The sequence below is a fragment of the Ranitomeya imitator genome, chromosome 1, assembly GCF_032444005.1.
Source record: "Ranitomeya imitator isolate aRanImi1 chromosome 1, aRanImi1.pri, whole genome shotgun sequence".
In the NCBI taxonomy this organism is placed as follows: domain Eukaryota; kingdom Metazoa; phylum Chordata; class Amphibia; order Anura; family Dendrobatidae; genus Ranitomeya; species Ranitomeya imitator.
The window spans coordinates 155,832,492-155,849,515 of record NC_091282.1 but is presented as its reverse complement, the minus strand read 5'-3'; the positions used below and the strand labels follow the sequence as shown (position 1 = coordinate 155,849,515).

General features: G+C 42.8%; 1 protein-coding gene across 1 annotated transcript in view; it reads right to left on the bottom strand.

The window, feature by feature from the left end:
- Positions 1–17,024, bottom strand: part of SLF1 (SMC5-SMC6 complex localization factor 1) — a 191,504-nt gene that overhangs the window by 14,986 nt on the left and 159,494 nt on the right. The window contains exons 14-15 of the mRNA XM_069751870.1: positions 9,202–9,374; positions 4,469–4,572 (exon numbers count right to left, since the gene is read on the bottom strand). Coding sequence (XP_069607971.1) covers positions 4,469–4,572; positions 9,202–9,374 — 277 coding nt within the window. The remainder of the gene's footprint in view (positions 1–4,468; positions 4,573–9,201; positions 9,375–17,024) is intronic.

Here is a 17,024-nt window from a genome sequence, read left to right as displayed (position 1 = left end):
GCGAGCTGCGCCTAAGGGCGTGCACAGTCCTCTTTCGGTTCAGCAATTGTAAGAACCAGAGAGTGAGGAACAAAATAGGGAGCAGTGCTTTAAGAAAAGTTGCTGAGGAGAATCAAATATGAGAAACCAGATGTCAACAGCCTACCCTGACACCGGAACTCCCACAATCACGAGTTTTCACAAAAAACAATAAATACATACGCATTGCTAATATTCAGACTGAGTTCAATGTAACCTTTCCTGTACCTTAGTGCCTTTTTTCACTTCTAGCTGCACCCCCTCCTGCCACCTCTGTGCATCCTACTACATATAGCTGAATGGGTGGTCCTATACCAACATAACATAGTTAGTAAGGCCGAAAAAAGACATTTGTCCATCCAGTTCAGCCTATATTCCATAATAATAAATCCCCAGATCTACGTCCTTCTACAGAACCTAATAATTGTATGTTACAATATTGTTCTGCTCCAGGAAGGCATCCAGGCCTCTCTTGAACCCCTCGACTTAGTTCGCCATCACCACCTCCTCAGGCAAGCAATTCCAGATTCTCACTGCCCTAACAGTAAAGAATGCTCTTCTATGTTGGTGGAAAAACCTTCTTTCCTCCAGACGCAAAGAATGCCCCCTTGTGCCCGTCACCTTCCTTGGTATAAACAGATCCTCAGCGAGATATTTGTATTGTCCCCTTGTATACTTATACATGGTTATTAGATTGCCCCTCAGTCGTCTTTTTTCTAGACTAAATAATCCTAATTTCGCTAATCTATCTGGGTATTGTAGTTCTCCCATCCCCTTTATTAATTTTGTTGCCCTCCTTTGTACTCTCTCTAATTCCATTATATCCTTCCTGAGCACCGATGCCCAAAACTGGACACAGTACTCCATGTACGGTCTAACTAGGGATTTGTACAGAGGCACTATAATGCTCTCATCATGTGTATCCAGACCTCTTTTAATGCACCCCATGATCCTGTTTGCCTTGGCAGCTGCTGCCTGGCACTGGCTGCTCCAGGTAAGTTTATCATTAACTAGGATCCCCAAGTCCTTCTCCCTGTCAGATTTACCCAGTGGTTTCCCGTTCAGTGTGTAATGGTGATATTGATTTCTTCTTCCCATGTGTATAACCTTACATTTATCATTGTTAAACCTCATCTGCCACCTTTCAGCCCAAGTTTCCAACTTATCCAGATCCATCTGTAGCAGAATACTATCTTGTCTTGTATTAACTGCTTAAAACTACCGATAAAACTACATTTCCCAGAGGCGCTTTCTTCTCCTCAGTAATGTACATCCCTTCCTCTGTCCTTTATGTGCTCTTGACTATTCAGAAATCTCCGAGTTCTCATCAAGTTACTCTAAAACTCATCTTATGCTTCTGTGCCCTCTCTACTCCTGTAAAGTGCCCTGCCTGACCAGATTTATCTTCTGCCATCTACATCAGTATAGCTGCATGTGTGGTTTTACATCATTGTTACCTGGATTCTAGCAAAGCTCAATTCTCCTGCACTCCTCCACAATCAAGCTTGTAATTACTAGGCAGTGCAGAGCGGACCATGCTGCTGAGATCAGTGATTGGAAATTATAAATACTGCTCTGTTGATGCATATAGCAGAGGATTATGGTGTCAACATACAGATTGGTGGGTTTCCGACTGCTGGGATCTGCACTGATCGGCAGAATGAGAAACTTTCATCCTTGTTAGAATAAAGCAGCAGTGTGCATGCTTGATCGATGAGCCATTCATTCCTTATGGGGCTGCTGGGAACAAATATATGAGTACAGTGCTGGGCAGCCCCATAGGAAATAAATGGGGAGGCATTTGGGCAAGAACTCTGCTGCTCCCTTCTAACAAGGACAAAAATTCCCCATCAGGAATTAAAGTTCTGCAAATTGGTGCAGGTCCCAGCAGTCAGACACCTATCAATTAACACGGGAGAAGTGAAAACTTGAAGAACCCCTTACACTGCAGTAGAACCATCCATAATAGTTCACGCATTATTGATTTTTTTTTGTTCTTTTCTGAAAATTCATCAGTTGCACAATTTCAATTGCACATATACTCCACAAAAAAATTCTGCTGCAGCTCTGTTTATCACATTGGTGCAGGGTTAATACTGCATCACATTGTTCTTAGAGTGTAATGTCACTCATGATATAATTACACAAAGATAAGGCATTTAATGAAAGCACATTCACCAAGTACTGAGGAAGTTCTCGACTTCAGTGTCTTGTGTATGTGTTGGGTCAATGCAGTCCATGGGCATCAACAGAGAGTAAATGAAGCCAAGGGTGATGTGGTCTGTGCTCGGTGCCTGAAGTAAAGCAGTCTGTATGTGACATCTCTGCAGACTAACAAGACACAGCCTTTGTTCACAGAATGTCTAGGCCTGACACAGATAGACGGCATTATACTACCAAATCAGATGATGGCTACAACTCTTATCAGAACAGATGCGGGACCAATGTTGTAGTGGGAAAGCAACCCAAAATTGCATATAAATATGATATTTTAATGTCAAACCCATTGCATACTTCAAGACAGACTTAAACATAGACACTACGCTACATTAGAGTGAGCTTAAAAGCACGGTCAACCTCTCAACACCTTTACATAAAGAATTACAACTATACAAATACATTGTACTAGTCAGTATTGTCCAGAGCAGCATTCACAGTTAGTAAAGCGGGTATCTGGGACATTTCATAAAAACAAAAAATGTACCTAAGCACTAACAAGCAGTCAATTGCAGTTTACCTGCCTGTTGTGCTCGGCGCCGTTCTTCCCCGGCCCAGAACGGTCACAGACGCTCCTGCCAGGGATTCAGAAGCCTCTGTTGACGTGACCTTGTGCTGACGAAGTGCTCACTTCTTTGCTGGTCCACTCTTTAGACGGGATGGGACTTCCGAGGTCATTCTGATGGACAGCCAGATCCCCACTGCCTAATCGGGGTTGCCGGCTGTCAATCAGAATGACCTCGGAAGTCCCATCCTGTCGTGTCAGCAGGGGAAACTGAATGGCAGTAGAAGTCTGTACCCACTCTGTTTCGAGGAAGAACGGCACAGGACACAACAGGTAGGTAAGTTGCAATTAGTGCTTAGATACATTTTTTTTTTCAAGTCCCGGATACCTCCTTTAAGAGAAGAAATTTCCCAGAATACCCTGCTGGCTCAGTGTCTTTACAGAACGTTCTCTGGACTGAACACTTACTAATCAAACTATATTGTCAGCGGAGCAAAATTCCCTCACCCTGCTCTGGACTCAAATTATCTATCATCTAAATATTATATTTAATGTGATTGTCGGGGACTTAAACTGGACATATGTTGGAATAGTAGCTGCAGAGCAAATTAAATATTTTTTTATTTTACCTCTAAGTTTCTTGTAAAGTTTAGGTTATTATTGATAAATCCAACAGGGTGTTACCAAAGATTCTTCTCTAGGGGCTAGTACTTTATCCCTTGTATGAGGTTGACCAATCCGAAGCAGGAAGTGTCATGTGGGCACAAGAAAAATGCACCCCGAAAAGGTCAGAAGAATATGCCTTCTCGTTTTGAGACATGTAAGTCCAGACAGCCATGATCTCAGCCCTGATCCTTTTATGTACCCTGTAGAGTACAGCAGAGCAGAGTGTGAGTACAAGCAACTACAGCTTTCAGCAATGTGGCAGGGGTCAAACCTGACAGCACTGCGAGGAGAGCTACAGAGGTGTTTGTAGTGACATATACCTCAGATTAACGCTCCCTCCCCCCACACTAACTGCTGTGAGATGAATGCTGTTGGAGGTGTTTGTAATCACAATCAAGTCTTCTCTACTCTACCCATTAGGTGCAGAGATCAAGGCTAAAAGCAAGGCTGTGTCATTATATCTCATACAGGAGATATGGACTTATCATAAAGTATAACCTACATTTTACAAACTAATATCTTCCCAATGTAGAGGCGAAATGAAAGAATAAAAACTATGGTTTTTTTTCAGCTCAGCAGAAACTATTCAACAGTGTGGACAAATTAACAAACTAAAACTGGTAAAAGGTTCTCTTTAAAGGTATTTTTCACTTTCTGGAAAGTGGACCCCAGATGTTCTAAGACATCTAAAGTAACAAACATGGCAGGTAACTGCCCTCTCCAGGTCTAGAGCAGGTTCCCGGTCGCTGCCATTGCCCATCACTGCTGTATCTATTCACTGAGCTCAGGGGCTCATGCCCTCTTAATTATTAAGTACTAATGATAAGCGAACGTGCTTGGATAAGGTGTTATCCGAGCATGCTCGGGTACTTACTGAGTGTCTTCGGCGTGCTCGAATAATATGTCCGAATCCCTGCAGCTGCATGTCTTGCCTATCAAACAATCCAAATCAGACTAGCCCTAGCCTCTAACAAAAACAATTGTATCAAAAGAAAAGGCATTTTTTACAACATAATAAAAATTCTTAAAGAATCTATGATAACTTGGAGGCTTATATCGTACCTCTTGTGTCTTGACCACTTCTGCATTCTTGACTGCTTCGAAGCTTCTGGATACAACTTGATGCCTCCATGGTTTGTCTTCTTCCTCTTAAATTTGCAACAATTCTGTTCAATTCAAGTATATTAATAAACATTTTATATTAAACCTATACATAACGCAATTACAACAATTCAAAGCCATTTTTTCTACAATACACATTAAAAGGAGAAAAAACGCCTAACAAGTCACCCATAAGTCACCCCATAGAATGTAAGTCCGCAAGGACAGGGTCCTCTCCCCTCTGTACCAGTCTGTCACTGTAAACCTGTTTACTGTAAAAGATATCTATAACCCTGTATGTATCCCTTTCTCATGTACAGCACCATTAATGGTGCTATATAAATAAATAATAATAAGTGTATTGTAAAATAACAGTTAAAAAAATCAGGTTCTGATGCTACATGGTAACAATGCAAAATCTTCCAAACTTATACAGAAACTGAAGCCGAAGCCCACAGCAACAATCCCAGGTTCTACTTTTTTATTTAACCTGTCAATGAAAACTGAGAACAAGAATCATTATGGGCAACTTTTCTATCTTTCCTATTGCACAAATTTTATCCGAATTTGTAAATATAGCTCAAGGTAAAAAAATCTAAAAAAATAATAATAAACTTTGCAGACTGGAGGGGGTTAAACAATAAATTACCAGGTTTGACACATAACCTGGGACCCTGCATTCACTCGACTACTGAAAGCTGTGTAAAACTTCTCCAGGATTGTTCTCACACAAACACGCACCTGCAGGCATGGATATTAGTTTAGGGTCATGAAGGGTTCGGAGACAGGTTATACATCCTGGGAAGAATCTGAATAGTTCCACACCTGTAAGCTATGACGCCACCTTACATCCTGCCTGCCGTCTGATGGAGAAGCATTGATTTATTCTATTACACGTCTTGCCTGAAGATCTTAATTAGTAAAGAATGTGCACATGTCAGACACATCGGCAAATCCGCACCTGAAACCATGTATACGCTTTCTCCAGCTAAGCACCGGATACTTTACAACTTATTGTCCATGCACGGATGGTCGCTACAAGGGTTTCTATAGCTCACATTCCTTCTTTACAGACTTAATCCACAATATATGTAAAGATCAAATATATACAAAATGCGATTATAAAAGTATGGATAAATAGTAGATTTCATCTTAGTGCCACATATAAATCAATATTTACCGCATACTTCCGCATTGGGAATAAACAGGACAAGTGCGCAATGCCTCGTGAGCTAGCAGACAACTGCACACGTGTCATCACCAGCCCAGCCAATGCGGGAGTGAGTGGAGCCGGATTACACCTTTAAAGTTGAGTTTACACATTCAGGATTTGTCTGTATTTTATAACAAATTCCACAGCAAAAAACACTGACACTAAGATTTTGGCAACTATGTGCCAGCAATGGGCCGGTCACTCAGTAGGGCTACATTGAGCTTTTCGGTGTAGAATACAGAAAATGTTGTATATTGCAAAAAGAGTTTCCCGCTATTACCTAGCTCAGGATGCAGAATGTTAGCGGATTTAAGGGGATATTCACACATTGTATATTAAGCCATGGATTTTGTTTGCAGATTTGTACGTGGAGAATATGCAGCATAATACAGAACCAGTTAAATGGATGAGAAGTTACCTAATCCCTGCAGAAATTGTGCAGAACACATCATGAATTTCATGCTTTGCTACTTGGGAAAAATATGGTTTCTCCTTTAAGAGAACAGCTGAGTATGGAGCCTTACAGGTAAAGCTCCATGCAAGAAATGTATGCAAATGAGCTGGTCTCTTTAAAGGGAACCGGTCACCCCCAGAAGGTGAGCTAAGCCCACCGGCATCAGGGGCTTATCTACAGCATTCTGTAATGCTGTAGATAAGCCCCCGATGTATCCTGAAAGATGAGAAAAAGACATTAGATTATACTCACCCAGGGGTGTTCCCGCTGCGGTCCAGTGGGTGTCACAGTCCGGTCCAGTGCTTCCCATCTTCTTACGATGACACCCTCTTCTTGTAGTCACACTGCTGCTCCGGCACAGGCATACTTTATCTGCCCTGCCGGGAAAGGTCAGAGAGGCCCGATGCCTGCGCACTGCAGTACTTTGCTCTGCCCTCAACAGGACAGATAAAGTATGCCTGCGCCGGAGCCGCGGCGTGACTACAAGAAGAGGACGTCATCGTAAGAAGATGGGAAGCACTGGACCGGACTGTGACACCCACCGGACCGCAGCGGGAACACCCCTGGGTGAGTATAATCTAATCTCTTTTTCTCATCTTTCAGGATACATCGGGGGCTTATCTACAGCATTACAGAATGCTGTAGATAAGCCCCTGATGCTGGTGGGCGACAGGTTCCCTTTAAGGAAAACCAGTACATCCCCCTCATTGTGTCCTTTGCATCGCACTCACCTAACCTACTATACACTGATGAGGGGCAAAAACCCCGGAACATACTGTAGATGCATTTCTAAATTGATGATGTTGCAAACCTACTGTACTTAAAGAGTTAGACATTAACTTATAGGGTAGCTACCTCTGTTAGGTGGCACTTTGCAAAATAGATCTGCAGGACAAACAAAAAAATGTACAACTAACAAACAGGTTCTTGCACGCCCTTTTCCCCCATTCATTTGAGTGGAGAAAAACGCTACAAAACTGCTGAAAAATCTGACATGCCGCGGACTGGAAAAAAAACTGCTTTGAACCTTCAAATCTGGAGGCTGAAAATAAATAAGCAGCATGTGCATGAGATTTCAGAAATGCCATTCACTTTGCTATTATAAAACATTGCATTTTTTCCCGCCGCAAAAACACATGAAAAAAAAAAATCAATGTGAACAAACCCATGAACTTGGTAACATCTGTAGATTATAAAATCTGAATCTGCAATAAAATCCTTATGATATATATATATATATATATATATATATATGTGAACTCATCCTAAGGCCGGAGTCACACTATCGTAGAATACGGCCGAGTGCTATGTGAGAAAACATCGCATAGCCCTTGGACCAGTGTTAATCTATGGGGCAGCTCACATCACCGTATTTATTCTCAGGTGTATTCAACGTGCGTGTAAAATCGCAGCATGCTGTGATTGTCACCGAGACTCGGCCAAGACTCACCAATGCAAGTCTACGGGTGGAAGGAAAAAAATCATACAGCATTTGGATTGGTAAGCAAAGATCTACGGTACTTTGAAAAGCCAACAATTTATCAGCGGCGTACAGTAAAATCATAGTGTGACAGGTTAGAATAGAATAGATAGAACAAATACATACACATAGAATAGATATATAGATGAGAGAGAGAGTAAAAGCCGGCAATTCAGCTTCTGAGCACAGTAAACTACAGCAGGATAGAATAGATGAATTACATACAGTATATACACATAAAATATATATATATATATATATATATATATATATATATATATAGATGTCAGTGACATATACAATTATTACAGTGTGTGTGCAGCTTACTGTACATGTATTTAATTAAAAGTTTATTTTTCTGAAAAAAAAATGGCGTGAGCTCCAGCGTAATTTTCTTAACCCCGTGTGTAGATATGGTATTGCGTTTTCTTTGTTTATCACTATAGAAAATCTTATCTTCCCTGCGAGGGAGATCCTTTCTGAACAGATATATATTGTTTAGCACCAAGTATTGTAATAAAATTTATTGAAACTAAAACCGCATTGCAATCGGATAGCAATCGCACTGCATTCAGATGTAAATCGGATGCTAGGTGTAAAACAATCGGATTGTACTCACATTACACTCGTGCGACTCTCAGCACTGAGAAGCGGACCGATTATTATACATTTAGTGTGACTCCGGCCTATTAGAACAGACGTACTTAATAAGGGAAAAAAAGCTCAGGCTAGTCAGTCATTAAATAGGTATAAATGTGTACATTTGACAAATCCAAAACAAATATTGTTGGGAGAAGAAACAAATTTAAAACACTATCAGGCGCCATTAACACTTTGTGGTTTTCTTTTTTACTGTGACCAAGGTAGAACGGCAATGTTTTTGCCAGAACACAGCCGCAGCGCGTTGTGAACACAGCCTTAAACGGGGTTTCCTAAATACCTGACAAAAGTTTAAAGGAAGTAAAGAAGTAATTCTGACCTTACCAATTGTGTTGATGCCCCCTGGTCTCCCCCAGTCACTGTTCAGTTGACTCCAGGACACACCACTGAGGTCACCGCTGCAGATAGTCACGTGTCGAGATGGCAGGTGACCAGAAATCAGTGGGGAACCAGAAATGCTTTGATACAGTGGAAGATGATGTTTGTAAGCGGAGCTTTTTTTATTATATAGTATCAGCCATTTGTAAATAAAAATAAAAATAAATATCAAGACCTCTTTAACTATTAATAATATACAGTAATAAATATCTATCTGCACACATTAGGATCGTATAGCCTGCAATTAGTCAACATGTGCTTAGAAATGGTCTGATTTGCAGAGTACGCTGCAGTGAACGTTGCGGCGTGCCCTCCCCGGGTTGGCAGGCTCTTCCGGAGCAATTCATCAGAGGCGACAGGGACGTGTTGTAGGTCAAACACAAAAAGGCTTTCTGACAGTCAGATTCATTTCCAGACAATAACAAAGGTCAGACAAAGTTCAAGATATGTGTCAGGTCAGGAGCTGTCCCCCAAAGCAGAAAAATGGTGATGTTATAGGTATTACTTACGGCAGATCAAGCAGCACATCGCCTTGGTTTTGATTTTCACCATTTAGCATCAGTAAAGCCCTTTGAGACTCCAGGCAAGGCCGCTGCCCTATATTCCTTTTTCTTCTGAGTTTCTGGACTTTTTCATCGCCACATGCAACCGCCGTCCATAACATTGGGATGTATGTAGAGATCTGATGGCAGAAATATTATATCAAGACAAATCGACTAGAACAAAAGCAAAATCTATGGAGAGCACAAAGGATTCAATTAGTGCACAGGGCCTAAGACACATCAAAGCAAGTTTCATGCACCCTGGCCTGTGACTAGTATTAATCATTTATATGGGCACCTACAATTACAGAAAACCTCAAACATCACTTTTAACGGACATCAGGGAGTTCTGCGAATTTCACACAGCAGAAAAAAAAAGGATGTATAATGGTCTCATGATAAAAAGGAACACGAGTCCGGACAACCCTAGGGGAATTAACAGAACTAATTCATGTCATATAACAGGGGCCCTAAAGCATTAGCCTGTCACCTTTTATTTGGGGAAAAAGACCAGTGACCCATTTGGAGATTAATTTTTTATTTTTTTTGATCAGTAAAGCAGCAAAGCAGTCAGTCACTGTGACTGTCACGTATTACATCCATTGTTCCCATGACTTCATTTCTTACAGACCTTATTAATTTATAAAATATTCAGTATCATACAACAGATATGGCAAAACTTGGATATTGAGTTATATTTAACCCCTTAAGCCCCAAGGGTGGTTTGCACGTTAATGACCGGGCCAATTTTTACAATTCTGACCACTGTCCCTTTATGAGGTTATAACTCTGGAACGCTTCAACGGATCCTGATGATTCTGACACACTGTTTTCTCATGACATGTTGTACTTCATGATAGTGGTAAAATTTCTTCGATAAGACTTGGGTTTATTTGTGAAAAAAAACGGAAATTTGGGAAAAATTTCGCAATTTTCCAACTTTGAATTTTTATGCCATTAAATCACAGAGATATGTCTCACAAAATACTTAATAAGCAACATTTCCCACATGTCTACTTTACATCAGCACAATTTTGGAGCCAACATTTTTTTGATAGGGAGTTATAAGGGTTAAAAGTTGACCAGCAATTTTTCATTTTTACAACACCATTTTTTTTTAGGGACCACATCTCACTTGAAGTCATTTTGAGGGGTCTATATGATAGAAAATAACCAAGTGTGACACCATTCTAAAAACTGCACCCCTCAAGATGCTCAAAACCACTCAAGAAGTTTATTAACCCCTTAGGTGTTTCACAGGAATTTTTTGAATGTTTAAATAAAAATGAACATTTAACTTTTTTCACTCAAAAGTTAGTTTAGCTCCAATTTGTTTCATTTTACCAAGGGTAACAGGAGAAATGGACCCAAAAGTTGTTGTACAATTTGTCTTGAGTACGCCGATACCCCATATGTGGAGGTAAACCACTGTTTGGGCGTGTGGCAGAGCTCAGAAGGGAAGGAGTGCTATTTGACTTTTCAATGCAAAATTGACTGGAATTGAGATGGGACGCCATGTTGAGTTTGGAGAGCTCCTGATGTGCCTAAACATTGAAACCCCCCACAAGTGACAACATTTTGGAAAGTAGACCCCCTAAGGAACTTATGTAGAGGTGTGGTGAGCAATTTGACCCACCAAGTGCTTCACAGAAGTTTATAATGCAGAGCCGTAAAAAGAAAAAATCATATTTTTTCACAAAAATGATTTTTCGCCCCCAATTTTTTATTTTCCCAAGGGTAAGAGAAAAAAATTGGACCCCAAAAGTTGTTGAGCAATTTGTCCTGAGTACGCCGATACCCCATATGTGAGGGTAAACCACTGTTTGGGCACATGGCAAGCTCGGAAGGGAAGGAACGCCGTTTGACACCATGTTGCGCTTGGAGAACCACTGATGTGCCTAAACATTGAAACCCCCCAAAAGTAACACAATTTTGGAAAGTAGACCCCCTAAGAAACTTATCTAGATGTGTTGTGAGAGCTTTGAACCCCAAGTGTTTCACTACAGTTTATAACGCAGAACCATGAAAATAAAAAATCATTTTTTCCCACAAAAATGTTTTTTTTAGCCCCCAAATTTTTATTTTCTCAAGGGTAACAAGAGAAATTGGACCCCAAAAGTTGTTGTCCTATTTGTCCCGAGTACGCTGATACCCGATATGTTGGGGTAAACCCCTGTTTGGGCACACGGGAGAGCTCGGAAGGGAAGGAGCACTGTTTTACTTTTTCAACGCAGAATTGGCTGGAATCGAGATCGGACGCCATGTCGCGTTTGGAGAGCCCCTGATGTGCCTAAACAGTGGAAACACCCTAATTCTAACTGAAACCCTAACCCTAGCCCCAACCCTTGCCCTAACCTTAACCCTACCCTTAATAAGAAAATGGAAATAAATATATTTTTTTATTTTATTATTTTTCCCTAACTAAGGGGGTGATGAAGGGGGGTTTGATTTACTATTTATAGCTTTTTTTAGCGGATTTTTATGATTGGCAGCCGTCACACACTAAAAGATGCTTTTTATTGCAAAAAATAGTTTCTGCATCTCCACATTTTGAGAGCTATAATTTTTCCATATTTGAGTCCACAGAGTCATGTGAGGTCTTGTTTTTTGCGGGACGAGTTGACGTTTTTATTGGTAATATTTTGGGGCACGTGACATTTTTTGATTGCTTTTTATTCCGATTTTTGTGAGGCAGAATGATCAAAAACCAGTTATTCCTGAAATTCTTTGGGGGGGGGGGGAGCATTTATACCGTTACACGTTTAGTAAACTTGATAAAGCAGTTTCATTCTTCGGGTCAGTACGATTACAGCAATACCTCATTTATATCTTTTTTTATGTTTTGGCGCTTTTATAAGATAAAAACTATTTTTTAGAAAAAATAATTATTTTGGCATCGCTTTATTCCGAGGACTATAACTTTTTTTTATTTTTTTTGCTCATGATGCTGTATGGCGGCTCGTTTTTTGCGGGACAAGATGACGTTTTCAGCGGTACCATGGTTATTTATATCCGTCTTTTTGATCGCGTGTTATTCCACTTTGTGTTCGGCGGTATGATAATAAAACGTTTTTTGCCTCTTTTTTTTTACCGCGTTCACTGAAGGGGTTAACTAGCGGGACAGTTTTATAGGCAGGGTCGTTACGGACACGGCGATACTAAATATGTGTACTTTTATTGTTTTTTCTTATTATTTAGATAAAGAAATGTATGTATGGGAACAATATACCGTATATACTCGAGTATAAGCCGACCCGAGTATAAGCCGACCCCCCTAATTTTGCCACAAAAAACTGGGAAAACTTATTGACTCGAGTATAAGCCTAGGGTAGAAATGCAGCATTTACCGGTGAATTTCAAAAATAAAAATAGATCATTATTTCCCCATAGCTGTGCCATATAGTGCTCTGCACCGTTCATATTTCCCCATAGGTGTGAACCATATAGTGCTCTGCACCGTTCACTGTGCCCCATAGCTGTGCCATATACGGTGCTCTGCACCGTTCACTGTGCCCCATACATAGCTGTGCTGTGCCATATACGGTGCTCTGCACCGTTCACTGTGCCCCATAGCTGTGCTGTGCCATATACGGTGCTCTGCACCGTTCACTGTGCCCCATAGCTGTGCTGTGCCATATACGGTGCTCTGCACCGTTCACTGTGCCCCATAGCTGTGCTGTGCCATATACGGTGCTCTGCACCGTTCACTGTGCCCCATAGCTGTGCTGTGTCATATACGGTGATCTGCACCGTTCACTGTGCCCCATAGCTGTGCTGTGCCATATACGGTGCTCTGCACCGTTCACTGTGCCCCATAGCTGTGCTGTGCCATATACGGTGCTCTGCACCGTTCACTGTGCCCCATACATAGCTGTGCTGTGCCATATACGGTGCTCTGCACCGTTCACTGTGCCCCATAGATGTGCTCCATATACGGTGCTCTGCACCGTTCACTGTGCCCCATAGCTGTGCTGTGCCATATACGGTGCTCTGCACCGTTCACTGTGCCCCATACATAGCTGTGCTGTGCCATATACGGTGCTCTGCACCGTTCACTGTGCCCCATAGATGTGCTCCATATACGGTGCTCTGCACCGTTCACTGTGCCCCATAGCTGTGCTGTGCCATATACGGTGCCCTGCACCGTTCACTGTGCCCCATACATAGCTGTGCTGTGCCATTTACGGTGCTCTGCACCGTTCACTGTGCCCCATAGCTGTGCTGTGCCATATACGGTGCTCTGCACCGTTCACTGTGCCCCATAGATGTTCCACATAAATTTGTGCCGCCGCTGCCGCAATAAAGAAAAAAAAACACATACTCACCTCCCTTGATTGCAGCTCCCGGCGTCTCGTTCCGGCGCCTCCATCTTCCCGGCGTCTCTGCTCTGACTGATCAGGCAGAGGGCGCCGCGCACACTATATGCGTCATCGCGCCCTCTGCCTGAACAGTCAGAGAGCAGAGACGCCGGGAAGATGGAGGCGCCGGCCGGGAAGATGGATCGGCGCCCGGCGGCTGGAACGAGGACAGGTGAATATGCTATACTCACCTAGTCCCAGCGATCCTCGCGCTGTCCCCTCCTGTCTTCGGTGCCGCAGCTTCTTTCTCTATCAGCGGTCACCGGCACCGCTGATTAGAGAAATGAATAAGCGGCTCCGCCCCTATGGGAGGTGGAGCCGCTTATTCATTTCTGTAATGAGCGGTCCCACGTGACCGCTGAAGAGAGGAAGAAACTGCAGCGCCGAAGCCCGTGGGACGGCAGGGACAGCGCGAGGATCGCTGGGACTAGGTAAGTATACCCCAGCGCCCTCACCCCCTCACCTGCCGACCCCACCGCTACCGTGACTCGAGTATAAGCCGAGGGGGGCACTTTCAGCCCAAAAATTTGGGCTGAAAATCTCGGCTTATACTCGAGTATATACGGTATATATATTTTTTTCTTTATTTAGGAATTTTTTTTTTTTTTTACACATGTGAATATTTTTTTTTTTACTTTATAACATTGCCCCGAGGGGGGGGTTGGGCATCAGGTTATAGGGTCAGATCGCTGATATGACACTTTGCGCAGCACTGTGTCAGATCAGCGATCTGACAGCAGGGCTACAGGCTTACCAGCGCTTGCTCTGAGCATGTGCCGGATGTCAGCTGACACCCGGCCGCGATCGGCCACGCTCCCCCCGTGAGCGCGGCCGATTGCATATGATGTACTATCCCGTCGGTGGTCATACGTGCCCACCCCACCTTGACGGGATAGTACGTCATATGGGATTAATGGGTTAATGAAGGACGGATCAGCAAGAAATAACTTGGATTGCGGCAATTTTGCTGCATTCCTGAAAACAAAGACATCTTTTTGATTGTGGACAATTAGTGATTCAAAGGAAAGGATACACACTCAATATTCAACTGCCATTGCTCACTGCATCTTCCTTTAACCCCTTCACCCCGAAGCCTGTTTTCACCTTCCTGACCAGGCCAATTTTTACAATTCTGACCACTGTCACTATATGAGGTCAAAACTCTGGAACGCTTCCATGGATCCCGGTGATTCTAAGAATGTTTTCTCGTGACATGTTGTACTTCATGATAAAGGTAAAATTTCTTTGATATGACTTGCGTTTATTTGAGAAACAAAATGGAAATTTGGTAAAAATGTAGAAAATTTCGCAATTTGCAAAATTTTAATTTTTATGCTCTTAAATCAGAGAGTTATGTCGCACAAAATAGTTAATAAATAACATTTCCCACATGTATACTTTACATCAGCACAATTTTGGAAACAAAATTTTTTTTTGCTAGGAAGTTATAAGGGTTAAAATTTGACCAGCAATTTCTCATTTTTACAACGAAATTTACAAAACCATTTTTTTTAAGGACCACCTCACATTTGAAGTCAGTTTGAGGGGTCTATATGGCTGAAAATACCCAAAAGTGACACCATTCTAAAAACTGCACCCCTCAAGGTGCACAAAACCACATTCAAGAAGTTTATTAACCCTTCAGGTGCTTCACAGCAGCAGAAGCAACATGGAAGGAAAAAATGAACATTTAACTTTTTAGTCACAAAAATGATCTTTCAGCAACAATTTTTTTATTTTCCCAATGGCAAAAGGAGAAACTGAACCACGAAAGTTGTTGTCCAATTTGTCCTGAGTACGCTGATACCTCATATGTAGGGGTAAACCACTGTTTGGGCCCACGGCAGGGCTTGGAAGGGAAGGAGCGCCATTTGACTTTTTGAATGAAAAATTGGCTCCACTCTTTAGCGGACACCATGTCGCGTTTGGAGAGCCCCCGTGTACCTAAAAATTGGAGCTCCCCCACAAGTGACCCCATTTTGGAAACTAGACGCCCCAAGGAACTTATCTAGATGCATATGAGCACTTTAAACCCTCAGGTGCTTCACAAATTGATCCGTAAAAATGAAAAAGTACTTTTTTTTCACAAAAAATTTCTTTTCGCCTCAATTTTTTCATTTTCACATGGGCGATAGGATAAAATGGATCCTAAAATTTGTTAGGCAATTTCTCCCGAGTACGCCGATACCTCATATGTGAGGGTAAACCACTGTTTGGGCACACGGCAGGGCTCGGAAGGGAAGGCGCGCCATTTGACTTCTTGAATGGAAAATTAGCTCCAATTGTTAGCGGACACCATGTCGCGTTTGGAGAGCCCCTGTGTGCCTAAACATTGGAGCTCCCCCACAAGTGACCCCATTTTGGAAACTAGACCCCCCAAAGAACTTATCTAGATGCATATTGAGCACTTTAAACTCACAGGTGCTTCACAGAAGTTTATAACGCAGAGCCATGAAAATAAAAAAATAATTTTTCTTTCCTCAAAAATTATTTTTTAGCCTGGAATTTCCTATTTTGCCAAGGGTAATAGGAGAAATTGGACCCCAAATGTTGTTGTCCAGTTTGTCCTGAGTACGCTGATACCCCATATGTGGGGGTAAACCACTGTTTGGGCGCTCGGAAGGGAAGGCACGCCATTTGGCTTTTTAAATGGAAAAGTAGCTCCAATCATTAGCGGACACCATGTCGGGTTTGGCGAGCCCCTGTGTGCCTAAACATTGCAGATCCCCCACAAATGACCCCATTTTGGAAACTAGACCCCCAAAGGAACTAATCTAGATATGTGGTGAGCACTTTGAACCCCCAAGTGCTTCACAGAAGTTTATAACGCAGAGCCATGAAAATAAAAGTTTTTTCTTTTCTCAAAAATGATTTTTCAGCCCGCAATTTTTTATTTTCCCAAGAGTAACAGGAGAAATTTGACCCCAAAAGTCGTTGTCCAGTTTCTCCTGAGTACGCTGATACCCCATATGTGTGGGTAAACCACTGTTTGGGCACCCGTCGGGGTTTGGATGGGAAGTAGTGTGTTTTCACAGTGATCAAAATGCACTTGAAACGAATCTGCCGGCCGGCCGGCAGATTCGGCGGGCGCACTGCGCATGCGCCCGCCATTTTGGAAGATGGCGGCGCCCATGGAGAAGACTGACGGACCCCGGGAGGCTCGGTAAGTATGATAGCGTGGGGGGGAGCACGGGGGGGAGGGTGGAAGGGAGCATGGGGGGGGGGGTGGATTGGAGCGCGGGGGGGTGGATCGGAGCAAGGGGGGGTGGATCGGAGCAAGGGGGGTGGATCGGAGCACGGGGGGTGGATTGGAGCACGGGGGGGGGGGGGGTGGATTGGAGCACCGGGGGGTGGATCGGAGTGCAGGGGGGTTGGATCGGAGCACGGGGGGGGGGGGGAGAATTGGAGCACGGGGGGAGCAGACAGGAGGAT